The 18,034-nt window shown below is 42.6% G+C and overlaps 1 protein-coding gene across 1 annotated transcript in view; it reads right to left on the minus strand.

The window, feature by feature from the left end:
* Positions 1 to 13,654, minus strand: part of AGPAT5 (1-acylglycerol-3-phosphate O-acyltransferase 5) — a 60,420-nt gene extending 46,766 nt beyond the window's left edge. Inside the window, exon 1 of the mRNA XM_040597501.1 lies at positions 13,162 to 13,654. Within this exon, the coding sequence (XP_040453435.1) occupies positions 13,162 to 13,380 (219 nt within the window). The 5' untranslated portion in view covers positions 13,381 to 13,654. The remainder of the gene's footprint in view (positions 1 to 13,161) is intronic.
* Between the last annotated feature and the right edge of the window lie 4,380 nt (positions 13,655 to 18,034).

Genomic DNA, 18,034 nt, shown 5'->3' on the forward strand with positions numbered 1-18,034 from the left:
CAGAAGCTAATGTACCTAGTGTTTCAGATATTTTATGCCGCTTTCCAAATGCCACAGCATACATACATCCTACCTATGTGTCAGCTTTGAAAGACTCTCAGAATTTAAGTGTCCTGCCTGCACAATGAAGCACAGGAGGAACCTATTCAGTTGAATAGGTGCTGCTTTGTGGTTTTGTTTGTTTTTTTTTTTAAAGGCACAATTAAGTCAAGAAAAGAAAACAAATTAAAAAGAAGAGCAACACAGCAAGCCAAAGTAAGCAGAGATTTGAGGGAAAATATTTAAAATACAGATTTACAGTCTAACATTACAAATGTTACTTGGCTACAGAACATTAAAATGTGTGCTTTTAACCATGTTTTGGTTGCTTCACAGTAACGGGTAATACAGTTACTGTTAGTTTGGGTCTTTCACAGCTGTTTACATAGCAGTGCTGTCAAACTCAATTCAGTGAGGTCTCAAATAAAGAAAACTCGATGCTATTAGACTCCCTTCTGTGGGAAAGCCAGTACCCAGCTTCCCTGGATGCCATATACCAAACTGTTCACATGCTCAGGAGGTACAAGACACACCTCAGAGTGCTGTGGCCAGAGTAAGCCCTGATTCACTGGCAGGAGGTTACAACTTCTGATGAGAGAATTTACTAACTCAGTGATCAGCTGATCTAGGCATGAAAATAGCAGCTCCTGGGTAATCTGGTATTTCAGCTTCCCTAGCAGTTTCTTCCAGTGCAACACATTAAACTATGGCCCTACTAACATGGTAGGTCAAGTAGCAACGTAAAACAGTCCTGCATGGCAGCCACACCTGAGTTAACTTGTAGTTTGCATAGATTTTCACTGCAACAAGGTTGATACTCCCAATTTAGAGGTTGAGTTTTACTTCCTGCTTATGAAATCTGTACACACCAAAGAAAATTAAACAGAACATTTAATCGTATCCTAACTACATCAGCTCAGTAAATAGGGCCATGACAAAAATAACTCAAGAGATACACTATCAGAAGACTGCTGGCAGGTCAACTGGCAAGCACATCAAACTCTAAGCAAAGAGATTACCTTTATATGATAATCGGATGTGGCTGATAACGGGAGCAGTTCAGGAACTGACCTGCAAGCAGATCTGGCACTTCTGCTTGAGTGGCCAAAAGGCAACACAGCCAGATACTGGTGGTAAAAACTAGGGCCATCTCATCTGATGCCTATCACATGCCTACCAGGCACACTCATTCTTGGTTCCTTACAGGACTTAACCCTCCTCTCTTCTCTGTTCAAAGAAACGAGGTGTGAATTGCAGAATGCTCCCATCCTTGCTGTTACTTCAACAAACCCGATATGCACAGGGACACTGTGCAGAGAGCATTCTGATCAGGAAAAAGTCAGCTTTAGGCACAGGCAATAGCAACTGGAAAGAAGCATAAAAGCAGTAGGATAGCAGCAGGAGAACATTCCTTCCCACTCCTGGAGGAAGAGAGAAGCAGAACATACAAGACATCAACACTTCAGTTAAAAAACACCACACAAACTTCATATACTCAGCTATCCCCACAACATGCTCTTCTCTCCATTTTGCTATTTCTTCATGCCTAGTTTTATAACTGGGACCACATGATCTTTGGGACAACAGCGTCATTTTTAGCTGGGCACTACTACAATATGAGTGCTTATTAAAATCAGTAGTATCCTAGGATGTATTCCTCATATGTTTGTTAAAAAGTCTGGATATAATTTTGTGGTGAAAGGGTGGAACTTGCATCAACAAACCACCAGAAGCAACTACCAGATACGGCTTGTGAAGTCAATGTGTAACCCTGTGCAAGCTGCCTTCTGCAGCACTGCTGCAGGCATCTTATGAGAAGTTGTTTAAATTCTGTCTTCGTCTAAAAACCTGCCTGTTGACACAACCAGTCCTTTGAGCTTCTAGAGAAAGTACCTCAGATCACAGAATCTATTTACCCTGTTTGACAAGAAGCAGGCTCAAGACAGGATACAAATGGGTAAATTGTACATGGTGCTGACAAATTTCTCAGGTTTTCAGATGTCCTACCATAATAAGAATTTCAAATGTTTCTTTTTCTTTACAGAAGACAGAAGCACTTTTATTCACATTTAACAGATACGGGTTTCACTTGCTTACAGCATAAGGAATATAAATAGAACAGGAGACTTCTATGGTTTAGGTTTTAGTTGCTTTTTCTCTAGATCTAAAAAATGTTTACCATTCATTATCATTTTTCTCAAAATACCTGTAGAGTCACATACAGTTTTTAGGTAATGGTTGTATTATTGGTCATACCTCATAACCTCTTTAGTTAAAGAGACTTATCTGCTCAATACGTAACTGCACAAATCTGAAGTCTGCTGCTCAGGCTGAGCATCAAACCATAAAATCACGATGCAATCCATTTTACTGAAGCAGAGAGTTCAAATATTCTGCAGCTATGTGTTTCACTGGGGTTTAGTGAAGAAAACCACTGCCAAGAGACTGAGCTCTGAAGAATGTCGAGAAGATTCCTATATGTAATTACATTTTATTATTTTTAAAAATCATTCAACTGATTGAGCCAGAAAGCAGAGACCTTCAAGAAGCAGTTACTCCATTTTATTTCCTTTTTGTTAAGAAGACTATATTAGCAACCTATATGGATTATGCAGGACTGAACCATACCATTTGATGTTAAGTATCAAGTGTGTACATTTTTGCTTTCATACTAACTTTTAGTCTTATGGTCTAAATTGACAAACTTACAAACATGAGTGGTTCTCCTTCATTCAGTGGCACTAGCTGCATGTATAGAAGTGTTCTAATGATGACTGTAAAGGCTTTACAGTTTCTAGCTCAATTAAACATAACTGACCCCTGAATGAAGGGAAAGGTCCTTCTGGAAGAATCAGAATCACTAAAATCTTAAAAGAAACGTGGTTACCTTGGAAACTAATGAAAACATATTAATATTTATAATAAAATTCATAATATCTATGTCAGTAAAAATACAGCTTTAGTCTTTTATTCTGTGCATATTTGACTACTTTCTGTATTTAAGCATAAAAAAGACTTGCAAATATTTAGGCTATAACACATTAGTTGCCTTATTTTCTAAAATTTTACAACAAATTAAATAATTTTCACTGCAGGCAGGCTGTCTGAAGGAAAATCCTGATAGTTTCAGTGCCGGCAGCTTATTGCAGGAAATCAAATAGACAGCAATAACTACCACACTTACATTTTAGAGCAAAAGCTCAAAGAGTTTCACATAGAGAGGTTAACTAAAAAGTACGTACTCAGAATGTCTAGTTACTGCAGCAGGCTAAATGACGCCAACATTCCCTGTTACTCTGAATACTCTAACAGGATTACTGTAATTCTAAAAAAAAAACCCAAATCCAAAAAAAACCACAACCCTGTAAAAGGAAGGAGACCTTTATCAACAGATGCACAATATTACGTGTTTAACCAGGCTAGTTCTGTTTTCAGTGCCTGCCTGCCTGCAACTTTCACAGATGCTGCTGAGAGGACTTAGATGTGAAGGACTGAATCCTACAGCAGTGTTATGCACTTTTCCTTACAGCCCTGCCCACAGCCTCAGGTGGCGATTTTGAGCAGACCATTACAAACCATTTTATTCACACCAGTCTACCATTACCTCAAGAGTGATGTGTATAGTTTCACAAGTTCTATTTAGAGGGTGATTCAGGTGGTGATTATTGTTTAGAGAAGGGGCATGTGGTAGAGTAAAGAGGTTTGGGAAGTATCTGTAATAACTTGAATATCCAATATGAGCAAAAGGCTAATTTCAGAGAATAAGTTTTCACAATACCAAGTATGTCGGGGCAATTTAAGTTAGTTTATGCTTATTTAAACAGTCTCAGACTAGATTCAACAAAACCTCTCTGGTAGTTACCCATGGCACATCAACCAGAAGCAGGAGCTCTTGGCTTTGAGGGGAGCTCAGTGCTGCAGAAGGGGATTTACAGAATCTCTGATTCTGAGCCTGCCAGCTTTGAGTTGCCACAATTTAACTCACTGAAAGCAGATGCAGATTTTAAATTGTATCCCACCCTAACACACTGCTCACTGCTGTCAGAAGGTGCATCTATGGAGTGGGGATTCTCTCTTCTGAAAACAAACTGCCAAATCACCTTTTTCAAAGCAGCAGTGGAGACGTGTATGAAGAAAGAACTGATGCATCCTGTAGGTTGAGTTTGTGCTCCAACTCATTAAGTTAAAGAGAGGCACCATAATTTATTCCTTTTTGGGTTTGGTTTGTTTGTTTAAATAGGAAAAAAAAAAAAAAAAAAAAGAGCTAAACCTTTTATTGAGGTCCCCAGTCCTGCCAGCACATGTTTAATACCATTCGACAGTACTACACACATCTGTATTACTTAACTCTTTCAGTCCTGGTGACAAAACATGAACATAATGTTAAGATTTTGGCATCTAAATTCTGAATAAAACCTATTTCCAGTGTCTAAATAATTTACTGGATCTTTCTGCAAATGACTTGCTTTTGTTAACAAAGCAGTTCTACAGCATGGACCATGGAGCAGCCCACAATTACAGCCAGTGACCACTTGCGAAAGTCAAAGTTAGAGCATCTAAATACCTTTTATTATAAATCACCAGTAATTACATATTTTTTACAAGTACTGCACGTATTTCCAATATATATAGCACATGTGAAAGGAGATTATTTATAAGATGAGATTTCAACAGCAGGGCTTTTCAGAACATCTGGCATCTTGCTATTACACAAAACCTGAACATGCCTTCTAGCACAAGAGTGGAAGGAAGTATTCCACCTGTTTCATCAGGAAAGAAATTGTTCCCCCTCATAAGCTTTTGGCACCTCTGAAGATCTCTTCTCACAGATTTCTGCAATTTCCTTAAAAGAAAGGAAAAAGCGACCCACATTCAATGTAGCTATTGTTTACTTTATTACTCTTCTGTAGTGGAAAATACATAATGTTCATGTCCCATCTCATCCACCCCCCAAAAATAACAGCTACAGTGCCTTGGTACATTAAGCACATTGTGGAAATGCTATCCTTTGTACACCCCAGGCCAGCCAGAAGCAGGAAACCGCATGGCAGTTTGCAGTGTTCTTCTAGTTAGTGCTCTTTATAATAGGCCCTTTGCTTCTAAATGCCAAGGACTCCAAGGAGTTGATTGTATCTCTGTAATACTCTTAGAAGCATTTGTATCAAGTACAGGCAGAACTGGTGTGAAGTTATCAGTGAGTCAACAGGCAAGGGAAAGGGGATGATTAGGAAACCTCTGTGTCCTGTGATTGTGGAATAAGGTTTTTGAAAGCTCCTACACACATAATTTTCAGTAAGCATTTAGAATTTAAGCACTATGGACTTTCAAGGTGAGGCAAAGGAATCATTACACAGCGAAAGAGAACATGCAGGGAGGTATGTGAGCTAGCTGTAACTAATCTAGCACCAGACCTGAACACAGTGAACTTGAATCAGCTTTGAAAAACAGCCACTGTTAAAATCACTCTAATACCTGCGCACAACCACAGCCTGTGAATGAGCCAGTTCACCTGCAGTTTGCTTGTGACCATGCACTACATTCCCTTATGCAAAAACGAAGCAAGTGTGCCCTCATATTTCCAAGTAGCATTAGAAAATGGGATGGCATAACTCTTCAAGTCTGAAGTTCCCGAGGAAAAATTACTGCAACTACCACAATACTGTTCAAAGTCACCCAAAATAATTATTTTTCTTCACATCTATTATATGCCCAAATACAGATTCAACCAAATAACACAGGTAGCTAATTTTACGTTTAAAAAAATCAAACTAGCATAAACTCTGATTTCCTAGTCACACACTGAGGAGCTAGTTATAACAGGGAAGACGACAAGTAGCATGTGACAGAAATGAAATGAACAAAAGAAGAAAATAATTTCCCTGGGTTTTTTATCACAAATCTCTTCACAGCATAAATTCAAATTGACAGAACAAAGATTAAGGAGTATTTTTCCCCTGAGAAAATTACACTTCCTCATAATTGTAATGTCAAAATCCCTGACATCTGAGCCTACTTCATCTAACGCAACTAAAACTTAAGAAAAAAAGGATACCCTGTAAGCCTGAGGTAAATAGTTTGAAGCAACTGGAGTCAAACGTTTAGTTACGACTAGAATCTTCTCTTAGCAAGAACAGTGTCTGATGGTAGAGCACCAGGAGAAAAAACTTCTCAATTAACCATCATCCTTACATAAAGTACCTGGACATATTATGTAAGCAGAAGGAAAGGGCATGGAATAGCACTGTAAAACTCCATGGCCCAGTATCTACCAAAACACAATTAAATGCAAAAAGGGAAAAGTATATAAAACTCATGCAGGTTAAAAAAAATAAATACAAAGAAGTGGTTTTAGAAAAAGTGATAAATACTATTTGTATCTTCAAATGTAAGAAATTATTCAAAATCAGGACAATTATATTAAGAATGGAATATACTAAAAATCTTAAGATATTAAAATTAAAATATATTTAAACAGACAATTCAGGAGATTGTAAAACTTACTGACCAAATACATGGAATCTGCATTTTTAAGCGCATTCAGACTTGCCCTTTGACTCCTTAGCTTTTCCTACCTGACAAATGCTCGACTGTTTAGGACTTTCAGAAAATATATGTAGCCAACTTCAAAACGTGAACATACATACTACTTCTAAACTGCAGACTGCATTAGATAAGGCTGATAGAAAATTCAGATTGTTGTGACTTGCCAATTAAATAACACATGCTAGGCAAATCTCTACACAAAGCTTCTAATTTATGAACCCAAACAGCAGTTTCAGTTTATGTAGCTGATACTCAATTTTTAAAAATGCTAACAGACCTCGGTTTCAGTTTATTGGTTTTATTTTTCATATATTGGGCAAGAGGCTGGGGATGATCAGGACCAGCACCAAATGCAGACCCCCACCATACTAAATTTCCTCCAGAAATTTGGCCCCAGAGCCAAATCTGCAGCACAGCAGAACTACAGCTGATATCCCAGATAAATTGGAGTCATGAAGGACTTCATTTTCACCTTCCGAATGACAGCCAAAGGCAGACATATCAAAAATGAAGATTACACAAATATGTATTTTGCAATAACTGAAAAAGTAAGAGCACAAAGCTTACACACCTAATGTAGCTATTTTTGCTGCCTCACAGCACAGTTGAACGTAAGAGTCTAAAATTAGGCATCCATCCCAATTTGAAAGTTGCATCCCTCAGGCTTAGCAGGTATCACTTAATTTCTGCCACAATAACACACAGGACTTTGTAGTATACTATACAAGATATACGCCTGGAGACAGCTGTGCACTGAAATCTCTAATTAGATGAGCCAGGGTAAACCACCTTCATGGAGCCAGTATAACTGCAGAAAAATTTCACCGGACTTCTTTCAAAAGTTTACTACACAAAAGTGATTCACTTCACTATGTTCTCCAGTTTCTTTTCAATCTTTGCACTGCAGCAATCCCCAAATTTCTATCACTCCCCCAAGACCTTTATTTCATTATTTCTACCATTGCAAATACATGGCAAGTTATGATTATCTTAACCTCTCTGCATGCCCCACAGCAGCTAACAGTTTCACAAAGCACCAACATGAGCGGGGTACTGACAAGCGTTGCTGCTGCAAGCTGCACGTTCCATGCAAGCCCTTGGAGGCTGCTCAGCTACCACCTGAGCTTGGAGGTTTGCCTCGCATGCAGCTCTGCACATTCCCACTCAGCTCCCATACCATCCAGTACTCTCCCACTCCTGAGCTACCAGACTGGGAGGAGAGCTCAGGAAACTCAAGCACAGGTTCATAAAATCAGGCTCATGCCAAAATGCAACCGCCAGCACTTTCTTTCCAAACACAGCTAGAGAAGGGTGAAAAGTGACTTCTTTTGACCTTCTGGTTATGGCGTTTGCCAGGGAAATGGGTCCTCACCTTGGGGGACTCAGACCCCGTCCCTCACATCTGCCGACGGAAAGCACCTGGAAGACCTTCATCCTGCCTTGCTGAAGTCTGGTTGATGCCTCCTTCACTGTGGAGAGGGGAGAACCAGGTTCCTAAGAGATGATAACCCGCCTCATCAACAGCAACGAGAAGTATCCCCCTGTGGGTATGCTGCAGCTTGGCCATTATTGACTTGGACTGCCTCTTGTGCTTCCCACCTCCACCTTGGGCCCTCCTGAATTACCTGTTGGATGGCTCAACAGCTTCAAAAGGGAAAGCAGGGAGCAAAGGTAACCTTGCCTGGGAAAGCTTCCGTCCTAGGAACAGAAATGGGCAGAGACTTCGCAACCCTCACTTCCACTGCAGATTGGCCAGTAGCTAGAAGACTATCTATCCCAAGCTCAGACACAGAGCTCTCCTCACAGATTTCCTAGGAAGCCAAGACATGAAGCACAGCCCAGGCTCTACTCCACTGGAAAGCACTGTCAAGAGTTCAGCAGCATTGTCTCCTTAAAGTTCTGACATGCTCGAACCCCAAGTAGTTTTCAACCTAGTGGAGACACAGCAATTCCAAGCCTCAATATCAATCCAGAAAGCACACTGCATTGTTCAACAGGGATCTCTTGTCCTTCCTAAAATTAAGAAATACTACAGCTCTGCTAAACAACACCGAGGTAGCTTCTGATTCTCACAGCCCTTCCACAGTTCCGTAATGACAATGAAAACCAGAATTTCGTAACATCTTTAATGAAAGCACCACTTCCAAAACCTGCTATTCAGCAGGAAGTGGGGGTAGGGAGGACAGCTGACACAAGCAGTGAGCAAAATCCATGCACATTATTAATTCACTCATGGATTTTAATTGTCAAAACCTTTCAGATGGAAAATGATCCTCTAGGAAGCAGTCCGAGTGATATTTATTATTTCTTCACTGCCACTCAATACAAAATATCAAACACAACTACAAAAAAAAAAAAAGTTAAAGAACACTTAGTCCTCATCTGATCTGAAACGTGCACAAACCCAATAGGCATTAATTTCATCACCCTGACAGCAACTGGGATAAAATTCTAAGGGTCACAGAAGGAAGACAGCATTCATCATACTGAATTACTAGTCCTTTCAGCCCTTCAAACATCCTAATCACAGGCATATTTGCAGTCATTTTGGTTTTTGCATCCTATTAGATGCAACTGTTTATTATCTGTATGAAATGTAAGCGATCAGACTTCCCTAACACAGTAAAGACAAAAGTAGTAACACAACCACAGCTCACAGCCTACTTGAAGATTTAGAAACCTGGGGCCAAATGAACTATTAGTACAAGCAAATGCAAGCCTCTGAAGTGCTTGAATTGCACCTGTTTCTGTCAGTGACTGCTTTGGCTCATTGCTGATGAAATTAACATCCCCTCCATAAGACTTTCTACTTACTTTACACAGAGTTCAAGCATCTTGTATACATCCTTCCTAGAAAACAGCACTGTAGCACTTCTGCAGCTTGTAGCAGGACAGGTGGGAAGCAACACAACAGCATTTGCATTAAAAGCAACACAGGGCCAAAGCAGGGACATTTTCTCTATGCCAATTTCCAACAGACTACATTTACAGAATTTCATTACTAAGAGTTTATAACCCTGGAGATTGTCAAAGAGCGCTGTGACAATGCCACATGTGGATTACTTCTATGTATTTATAGCTCCTTAATAAAATTCACGGATATCTGCTAACCTGCAATTGCACTAATGAACTTACAGAGCATTATAGGACTTCACTTTATAGTCATACTGGCTTTGTCCAGTTTACCTCACTGGCTGTGAGCTGCTTTTTGTACTCTACATACTTGATCTTTGATCTTCTACAACCAGCTCTTGCACGACAGTCAGCAAAAGGGCTATTTTTGGCAATTCATTAACAGAATTCTAATATTATTGGAAAACCTAAACTGATTCTATCTTAGCTCAAGTTCTCTTAGGCTTTGTAAAACAAATTATCTTGGTGGAAAAAAACAGGTCTGACCCAAAATTTTAACAGGGCAAGTATGAGCCACTCTCTAGAACATAAATACTCAGCAAGGGTTCACAGCAATTATAGTTCTGTAATTATTTTAGATTTCAAGTCAAATACTTAAGAGAAAGGGAATTATTAGTCTTTCAAGATTTTCTGTCATGCAGATGAGGTTATCACCTTATTTAGTTACATTTCACAACTGAAAAGAATTTGCTAAAGATAAAATGCCTTCCCAGCATGAACCAGAGCTTTTGTTTTCATAAACTTGGTTAAAAATGCTCAAGTCAAGAAGAACAAAAAAAAGAAGAAAAATACAATTGTGCATATGGTCATGAGCAGGAGACAGATTTACATATTTGATGGCCTAACAGCAGATGACTTACAGATATACATCACTTCCTGACAGCTAAATACAACATAAATATAGATACATTAGTATTTCATTCAGTCAAAAAATAATCTACATTTATGACCAAACCCAACTTTATCCTATGAAGGCCCCACTCACATTACTGGGTATTTCAGCAAAATTATTATTTTAAGATCAGACTTCTCAAAGTCACGACTGCCGTCATATTGAAAAAACACAAATATTCTAAGCATAACAAACCAAAGAACGCCAACTACCTAACACTGAAGACTTTTTATGTATGGTAAGATGGTGGCAGTCACTTAAGGCTTTGGTTCGTAAGTCAGTTAAGCAACGGTATAATCCCAATGACTTCAGTGAGACTCCGCAAGAAGTTCCAGTATTCTGATGTCTGAGGTTGTTGGCCTCCATTTAACCAGCTATAAAAAAAATCCCAATATACTTCAGTCAACTGAATAAATTAACAGACCTGGAGGAGATGCTGAATGCCTCCCTCCCATGGCTACTACGATGCCTTAATGCTGGTAAAGCCCTACAGCTGCCTTTATGAAACCACACAAGTTACTATTCTCACACTATTTTGTGGGATGAAGTTATAAATTTAATGCTACTACACTTCTGTATCTAATTACATGCCTTAAAACAGCAAATTCACAGTAGCTCTCAGGTTACCATCCCAGTCTCAAAGTTGGACACGTGCTTAACTTTCCATTGAGTTTCAAGTTTTAAGTGCTCAGTGTTTGCAAGAGTAGGTCTGAAAGGATACCCTGTTTCTTCTCCTTAAACAAGTGGGGGATATCTTCTAATTAAACAACACATGAATTTTAAGGATCCTGCCTCTTACCTCTCTACACATGTATCATATTTTCCAAGTTTTTATTTACTTTTCAGTCTCAGTTACTATTTTACTTATCCTGTGACAATATGCCACATTGATTTTGAGGACTCTTTTTGTTAGTTATCCTTTATTTCAGCTTTGCATGTATCATCTCCTCTTAACATAATTTGTTGCTTACTGTGACAAAGCATCTCTATTTTAATACTGTCCTAAAAGACCACCTGTACCATTTCCTACCATTTTTTTTTTGGTGTGTGGATGACGTTCTGTCGATGCAATAAAAGAAAACAGAGGTCAACAGATGATGGCCGCCTTTTTGTTTCTTTTTGTTAGCATTTTCCCTTCTGTACCTTTATGTCACAGGCATTTTTTTGATAAAACTTCTCATCAGAAGTTCAAAGTGGTTGCTACTCTGTGCACACTATGGGAAATTAGAGAAATTTTTCTATTAGAACTTGTGTCTCGAGTTTTGGCTCTCCTTCTTAGAATGGGTTGAATCAAACTACAATACTGCTACTTTCAGCAGCTAATGACCAAGATGCGATATTACACATCAAGATACCTGCATTAATGATGGTACATAAAAAAAGGCAGATAAAACATCAAGCACTTACTCTCTGAACTACTGCTCTCTCCTACCTTTTTTATCTTTTTTCTTTTTTTAATTAAAAGAACAGATATGTACATTGCAATACCCATTAACTAATTTGGAAAAGAACAAGGGTGAAGTTACATGAGTTACAAGCTGGATCAAACACTAAATACCACTAAAAGAAGATCTCACTTCCATTTTGCATTTTTTTTATTTACACTGATGTCAAACGGTGAAATTCTTCTATCTTAGCTGGCTTTGGGGGTTTGTATGAGAGTCGGTATGAAGTGAGGCCTACAACCGCAGCTCAAGAACGGAAATTAAAGGAAACCTAGCCTGACCTTGAAATAAACACTTCATAAGACTGGATGAATGCTTTAGTGTGAATATGAAGAAGGGCATATTTGTACCTGCTCTGACACCTGCCAGTCAACATGCAAGCACTTGTTATTCTTTACTCTCAAGCACTTTCACCTGATACTAACTTCAAATACACTGCTGTATATTCAGACGACTTCTGAAAGTCAGGTTTAGTCGCAGTAAGCGCCTGTCATTTACGTAATTATTTTTCCATGTAGAATTAAAAGCCTCCTTCTTTACTTTTAGAATTACCGACCGATATGTTACCTTTCAAACATTTAATGCTTTGTGAGACGAGTGAAGCATTATTATTCGAACGCAAATACCCCTCTGGTCACAGAAGAGAGGCCTCCAATTCCAACTGAGTAGCCTGCAACCTCGCACTTCAGCGTCTGAGCCACTGCATAATGACAATCCATGGCTGGCCCAAGAACAAGGGCCAAGGAGTGACAGCGGATGGAGTGCGTGAAAACTGAGAAGCTGTAATAATTTAGAGGTTAAGTAATCTATTTATTGATAGCTTGTACGTGTATTAAGTACAATTATAGTTGGTTATAGCTTTCTCATCTGCTGCCAATTTAATACTACGGACGCACAAGCCAGGCCACAGGGTTCAAGTGTGCAAGGGAGGCTGCCATTCAATGCTGACAGAGCACGACCGCTGTCGCATCCTTTCCGTTTCCCCGACCTGCGAAATGAACACAACACCAGAACTCCATGAGAAGCATCACCAGAGGCGCAACAGCGGCTGCGAAGTGAGACCGTCCTCTGCGGCGGCGGCGGCGCCCCCCGGGACGGGGCCAGGCCCGGTCCGTACCTGCCGGCGGCGGCTGCTTCCTCGCCGCCGACCTCGCATGGCGGCGGGCGGGCCCTGCGCGGCGCGCTGCCTCCGCCGGCCGGGGCGGCCCGAGGGGAGGGGAGGGAGGCGAGCCGGCAGCCCGGGGCCGACACCACCGACGGCCGCTGCCCAGCGGCTGCTGGCTCCCGGGGGCACGCCAGGCCGGAGATCACCCCCCGCTCCCGGCTCACCTGCACACCCGTGTAGTTCTCGAAGAAGAAGAGCACCATGCTCTGGTAGATGGTGTACAGGCGGTCGTCCACCTCGCGGTAGAAGCGGGCGGGCAGCACGGCGGAGAGCAGGCGCCAGGCGCCCCAGGCCAGCACGTAGGTGGGCGCCGTGCCCATCATGACGGCGGCGGGCAGGACATAGCGCATGGAGTAGGTGTGCAGCACCAGCGACAGCAGCATCTTCCCGCTGCGGCCCCGGCCTCACCGGGACACCCACATGGGCAGCACACTCACACGCAGCCCGGCGGCCCCGCCGACCGCATCGCCCGCCGCGCCGGGCAGCCCCGCCAGGCGGGCGGGCGGGCAAGCAGCAGCGGCGACGGCCGCCGCCGGCAGGGAGAGGGGGAGGGAGACGGGCACGGGAGCGGGCACCGGCTCCAGCTTACGGCTCCCCCCGCGCCGCCTCCACCACCATATTGCCCGGCCGGAGGAGGAGCCGCGCCGGCAGGAAGGCGGCCCCTCGGCGGCCGCGGGGGGACTTCCGGGGCGGGCGGGGCGGCTGCGGCTCCGCCTCGACCAAGACCGGAGCGGCCGCGCCCCGCCCCGCCGCCGAGGCCGCCCGCTGCCCGTCACCCGCAGGCCCGGCCGCCGGCGGGGCTCCCCCGGGCAGACACGGGGCTGCGTCCCCGTCCAGCGGAACCGGCTACTGCAGCTCCCCGGGGCGGTGGGATGCGGGCTGCGCCCTCGTGCTCTGGTGGAGCTCGGGAGCATGCAAAATGGTAACTGATGAGCTGCAATTAGCGTTAATTTTAACCCAGCATCGGTTAGGAAAAAAATTAGTTCCCCCTCCACATCCCCCGCCTTCTGCCGTGAGTCCGAAGTGGAGCGCTAAGAAAACTGCGCTCCCCTTTGCCAGCTACCGCCACAGCGCTGGGCAGGCCGCGCTCCGCGCCCCAGCTGTGACACTGCGCTGTGAACCCCCGGTTCCCAAAGGCAGGTAGTCGCCTGCCCCGCGCCGCTCCCAGTGCCCCAGCTGTCACACTGCGAGGTGACTCCCCCAGGTTCCCAAAGGCAGCCGCCCGCCCCGCGCCCCCCGCCCCCTGTGACTTGGTGACAGCAGCAGCCAGATGCTCCAGCTGCTTTTGAGGAAAACGTGAGAAGTCTTGTAGAAAACAGCAGCGTAACAACCTTCCCAGAGGGAGCTGCTTATTGAGCTTGAGCCCATAGTGAAACATCCATTCCTTGTTTTTAAAAAAGTTGTATCCTGAAGCCTGTGAAGAGCTCATTGTTTTTAAAGAAGCGGATGCTCGATACCTTCGGCGAAGTTCTGTTTCCTTTGCCAGGCTTTAACTGGGACGAGCTTTGTCCTTTGCTGTTGTTACCTTGTGCTATCTCTTTCTAAACGTGTGCTGAAAATAATTGTATCCTGAATAGTTCAGCACAATAAGGCTGGGGAGTGACACTGTGCGGCAGTACGGTGGCCGTGTTCTCCTCCAGCCCCCTCGGGGGGCCTGAGCTCTGCAATGAGAACTCACTTTGGACATGCATCATAGCTTCTGCGTCCCCAATGAGACTCAATGGCTGTTGTTTCCTTTCCCCCTCCGTGAAGGAGGGGGGCAGGAGATGTCACGGCAGCTCTTCTGTCAGGGCTTCCCCCATCCTGATCCTGATCCCATACTTCTGTCCTTGTTGAGTAGCTGCATACGCTGCCCTCAGCTCAGGACTACCAGCACAGAGGCACTTTCCCCACCGTGGCCCCTTTCAGCAGTGAATTTTTCTGCTCTAAACCAGGCAGAGCTAGGTTGGACAGAAAACTGGGGAGGAAGCTTTGTTTTGTGATGCCTATGACATGGCCACATGGAAAAGCAATTCATTCACCATGATACAGGCAGGAGAAAGCATCCCAGCACAACACAGGAAAGGTAAAACTGGTGCCAGCAGAGCAGAGCCAGGTACGCAGGAACCAGCGCTCTGCTGTGGCTGGAACATCGGGACGAGCTGGAGAGCGGATCGAGACCTGCTGCTCCGCACAGGCGACTGCAGTGAGAGGCTGGGATTCACAGCAGCTCGGTGTGCTGGGCTAGTGGGACTGCCACCAGCAGCGGGGAGTGTAGGTCAGCAGTCTGTAAAATAAACTGTGAATGGGGAATGGGAAATGGCAGCGGATTGGGGAAAATACAGCAAAATTAAGCTGACTGGATTTAAGGGCGGAGTGTGAGCTTGTGGGATGAGGGTAAAGACTCAGTGAACGGCCTCAAGAGGAGTTGCAATGAAAAGAACGTGAAGGGAATAAAAGATATCAAGGAATGAACTTGAGGCCTCTGATAAAACTGTATCGTTCCTTACAGGACTATGAAATCACTCATACTTTTGAAGAACCTGCACATTAAATAATTAAAAAAATATGTATTCTACATTCCACATTTTTAACAACCCCTCTTTTATTACTCTAATATTTGAATTATAGTTTTTTCTTCCATTTGATGCTTTTTCACATTCTTAATCTGTTACCATCCCACACCAGACAGACATGCACGTGTTCACATACTTTGTTTCTGTATTTGATAATTTGTTATTTTCAACAGGCTCTTTTAATAAATTTCTTCACTTTGTTAAGTATATGTTATCAAATGTATAGATACTGCTTTAGTTTTTAGTCACACGGAAGGTACAGAGTCTAGGTGTAGTATGGCTTAGGTCTTAATTTAGTAGTATAATTCTATCAGTATGATATGGTAATATGGTGTTGAAATGTCTGCAACTGAAGCTCAAACTTTTCAATTCAAGAAACGAGTATGCCACAGTGATCAGATCTGGGACAATGCCACAGAAGTTTAGCTTCTCTTGATTTATAGGCACTTTTAATCCTACATTATTGTTAATTGTGCTGCAGAAATTTGAATATTGGTCTTTCACACTCTAGACTACAGAGGAAAACTAAGAAAAATGCTCTAATCTTTGCTACAATTTGTAATTTCTAGTCCTATGAAAGCACAGGCCCTAATTACACCTCCTTTAACTGATACATCAGCAGAATTGCTTCCTAGACATTTTACTTTCAGCTGGAAGAAGCAAAATCACCCCACCTAGGGCGATTGGGACACCAGGAAATTAAAACTTCAAACCTGTTAAGGTATTGTTTTCTTCTATAGAACAGACTTGGAATTTAAAAGAATAAAAAAGCATCAGTCTGCCACGCCTAAGAAGCTCAGTCTGTTTGATGTGAGCATAATTATTTGGTGTGAACCTGATTATGCTATTGTTAGGTTCTTCTGCCAGTGGCTGTAACCTCTAAAGTGGCCAAACTCACCAAAATCTGGAAAAGTATTAGATTTTCATCTTTTACTGAAAAATACCAGTGACTGTACCTCTAGAAGGAACCACAAACTGTGTTGCTGAGCACCAACAGTGAACCTTAAGGGATTTTCTCATACTGCTAGTCACAAAATGGTGTTTCACAATCCTGTCACCCAGTCACTGTAATTATCAGTTAGACTAAGCAAACCCAAATAACATTAGATACAAATCAAACTGCCTTGAGGTTTAGAATCTAAACCTTTTACAGATGGTCTTATCTTCAACAATATCCTGGGAGATGATTATTGCTATTACTTCTGTTTATATACGTTGAGAAATGAGGCACCGATATTAAGGCCAAAGGACTAGATTAAATAAGGATTTAAGCAACTGAATTCCTGGAGTCCAGGACTCTGAGTGGATGCCTAGGCTTTCTGTGCAGTGCATATCGTACACAGAGCTAAGCAGTGCAGAACAGGATCCACAGCGTTCATCGGTCTGAGCAGGAACTTGATTAAAATCAGCAGGCTGAATGTGTATTTGTGTAAGGTCGGGTGAAAGGAAATGCTGAGGATGGTGTTGTGGCCTACGTATGGTCTTGCAGGACCTTATTCTGGATTTCAGAAACACGTCTGTCAACTTGAGATTCACAACTCAAAGATATCTCTCTGGGTTTGATAACACATTTTTTAAAATGTGTCCAGAGAAGACACCATCATCACCTCCTACTTCAGAGAACTGTATTAGACATGGATTCAGTTTGTTGAGGGCATCAGAGTCATACCTCCCATCACCAAGGTGGGTGACCTGCAGAGTAAGAATAGTGAGCATCTCTCATGCTGAAGATCCATTCACTTAGCGATTGTTTAATGTAACATATAAAAATAATCAGATTAGATTACTGGTAGATTAGTTTAGATAGCAGACTAGTTTAGACAAGTAGGCTAGTTTAGATTACAGGTCTTCTAGCTTGTGCCTTTTCTCTAGCAGCAGCCATAACCTTCTGCATCTCACTGTGTTTTCTCTAGGAGGTAAAGGCTTCCTTGAATCGTGCAATCCTCTCCAACCTCAGGTGAGACCTGTAATAATTCCTGTCCCTTTCTGACTCTGGCCTTGCGGGGTTCCTTCTTGTGTCTCTCCCATTGGACTCCTTGCTTGCCCCTCATACAGAATATGATAAGGCTGTACAACATCTAGCTAGTCCACCTCAGAAACACATCTGCCTGCCTGTGCTTTGCTTGTTTCATTCCTCATTCTTATGTCCTGTCCATAGACTGTGTCTCTCTTACCACCTGAAAATGATGAGGAACACCAGTGGACCTGTGTTCTGAGCTAATTCCTTGTCCCATAAGAGGATTTTGCATCTTATGTCCCTGGGTGGCAGTGGGCATGGATGTGTTTATGGTGTGATTTATACAGTCTTCTACATCATGCCTTTGCAGTGAAAGGGAAACTCAGGTTCAACTGTGCATTAATTGAGGCAGGTTTCAGTTCTTCTCTGCCTCCTATGAAACTTCTTCTTGAGGATTTGGCTATAATTTTAATCTCTACAAGTCAGTAAGAATGACAGAAACAGAAGTAGTGAGGACAGGGCAAA

This window comes from Falco naumanni, chromosome 6, assembly GCF_017639655.2.
Source record: "Falco naumanni isolate bFalNau1 chromosome 6, bFalNau1.pat, whole genome shotgun sequence".
In the NCBI taxonomy this organism is placed as follows: Eukaryota; Metazoa; Chordata; class Aves; order Falconiformes; family Falconidae; genus Falco; species Falco naumanni.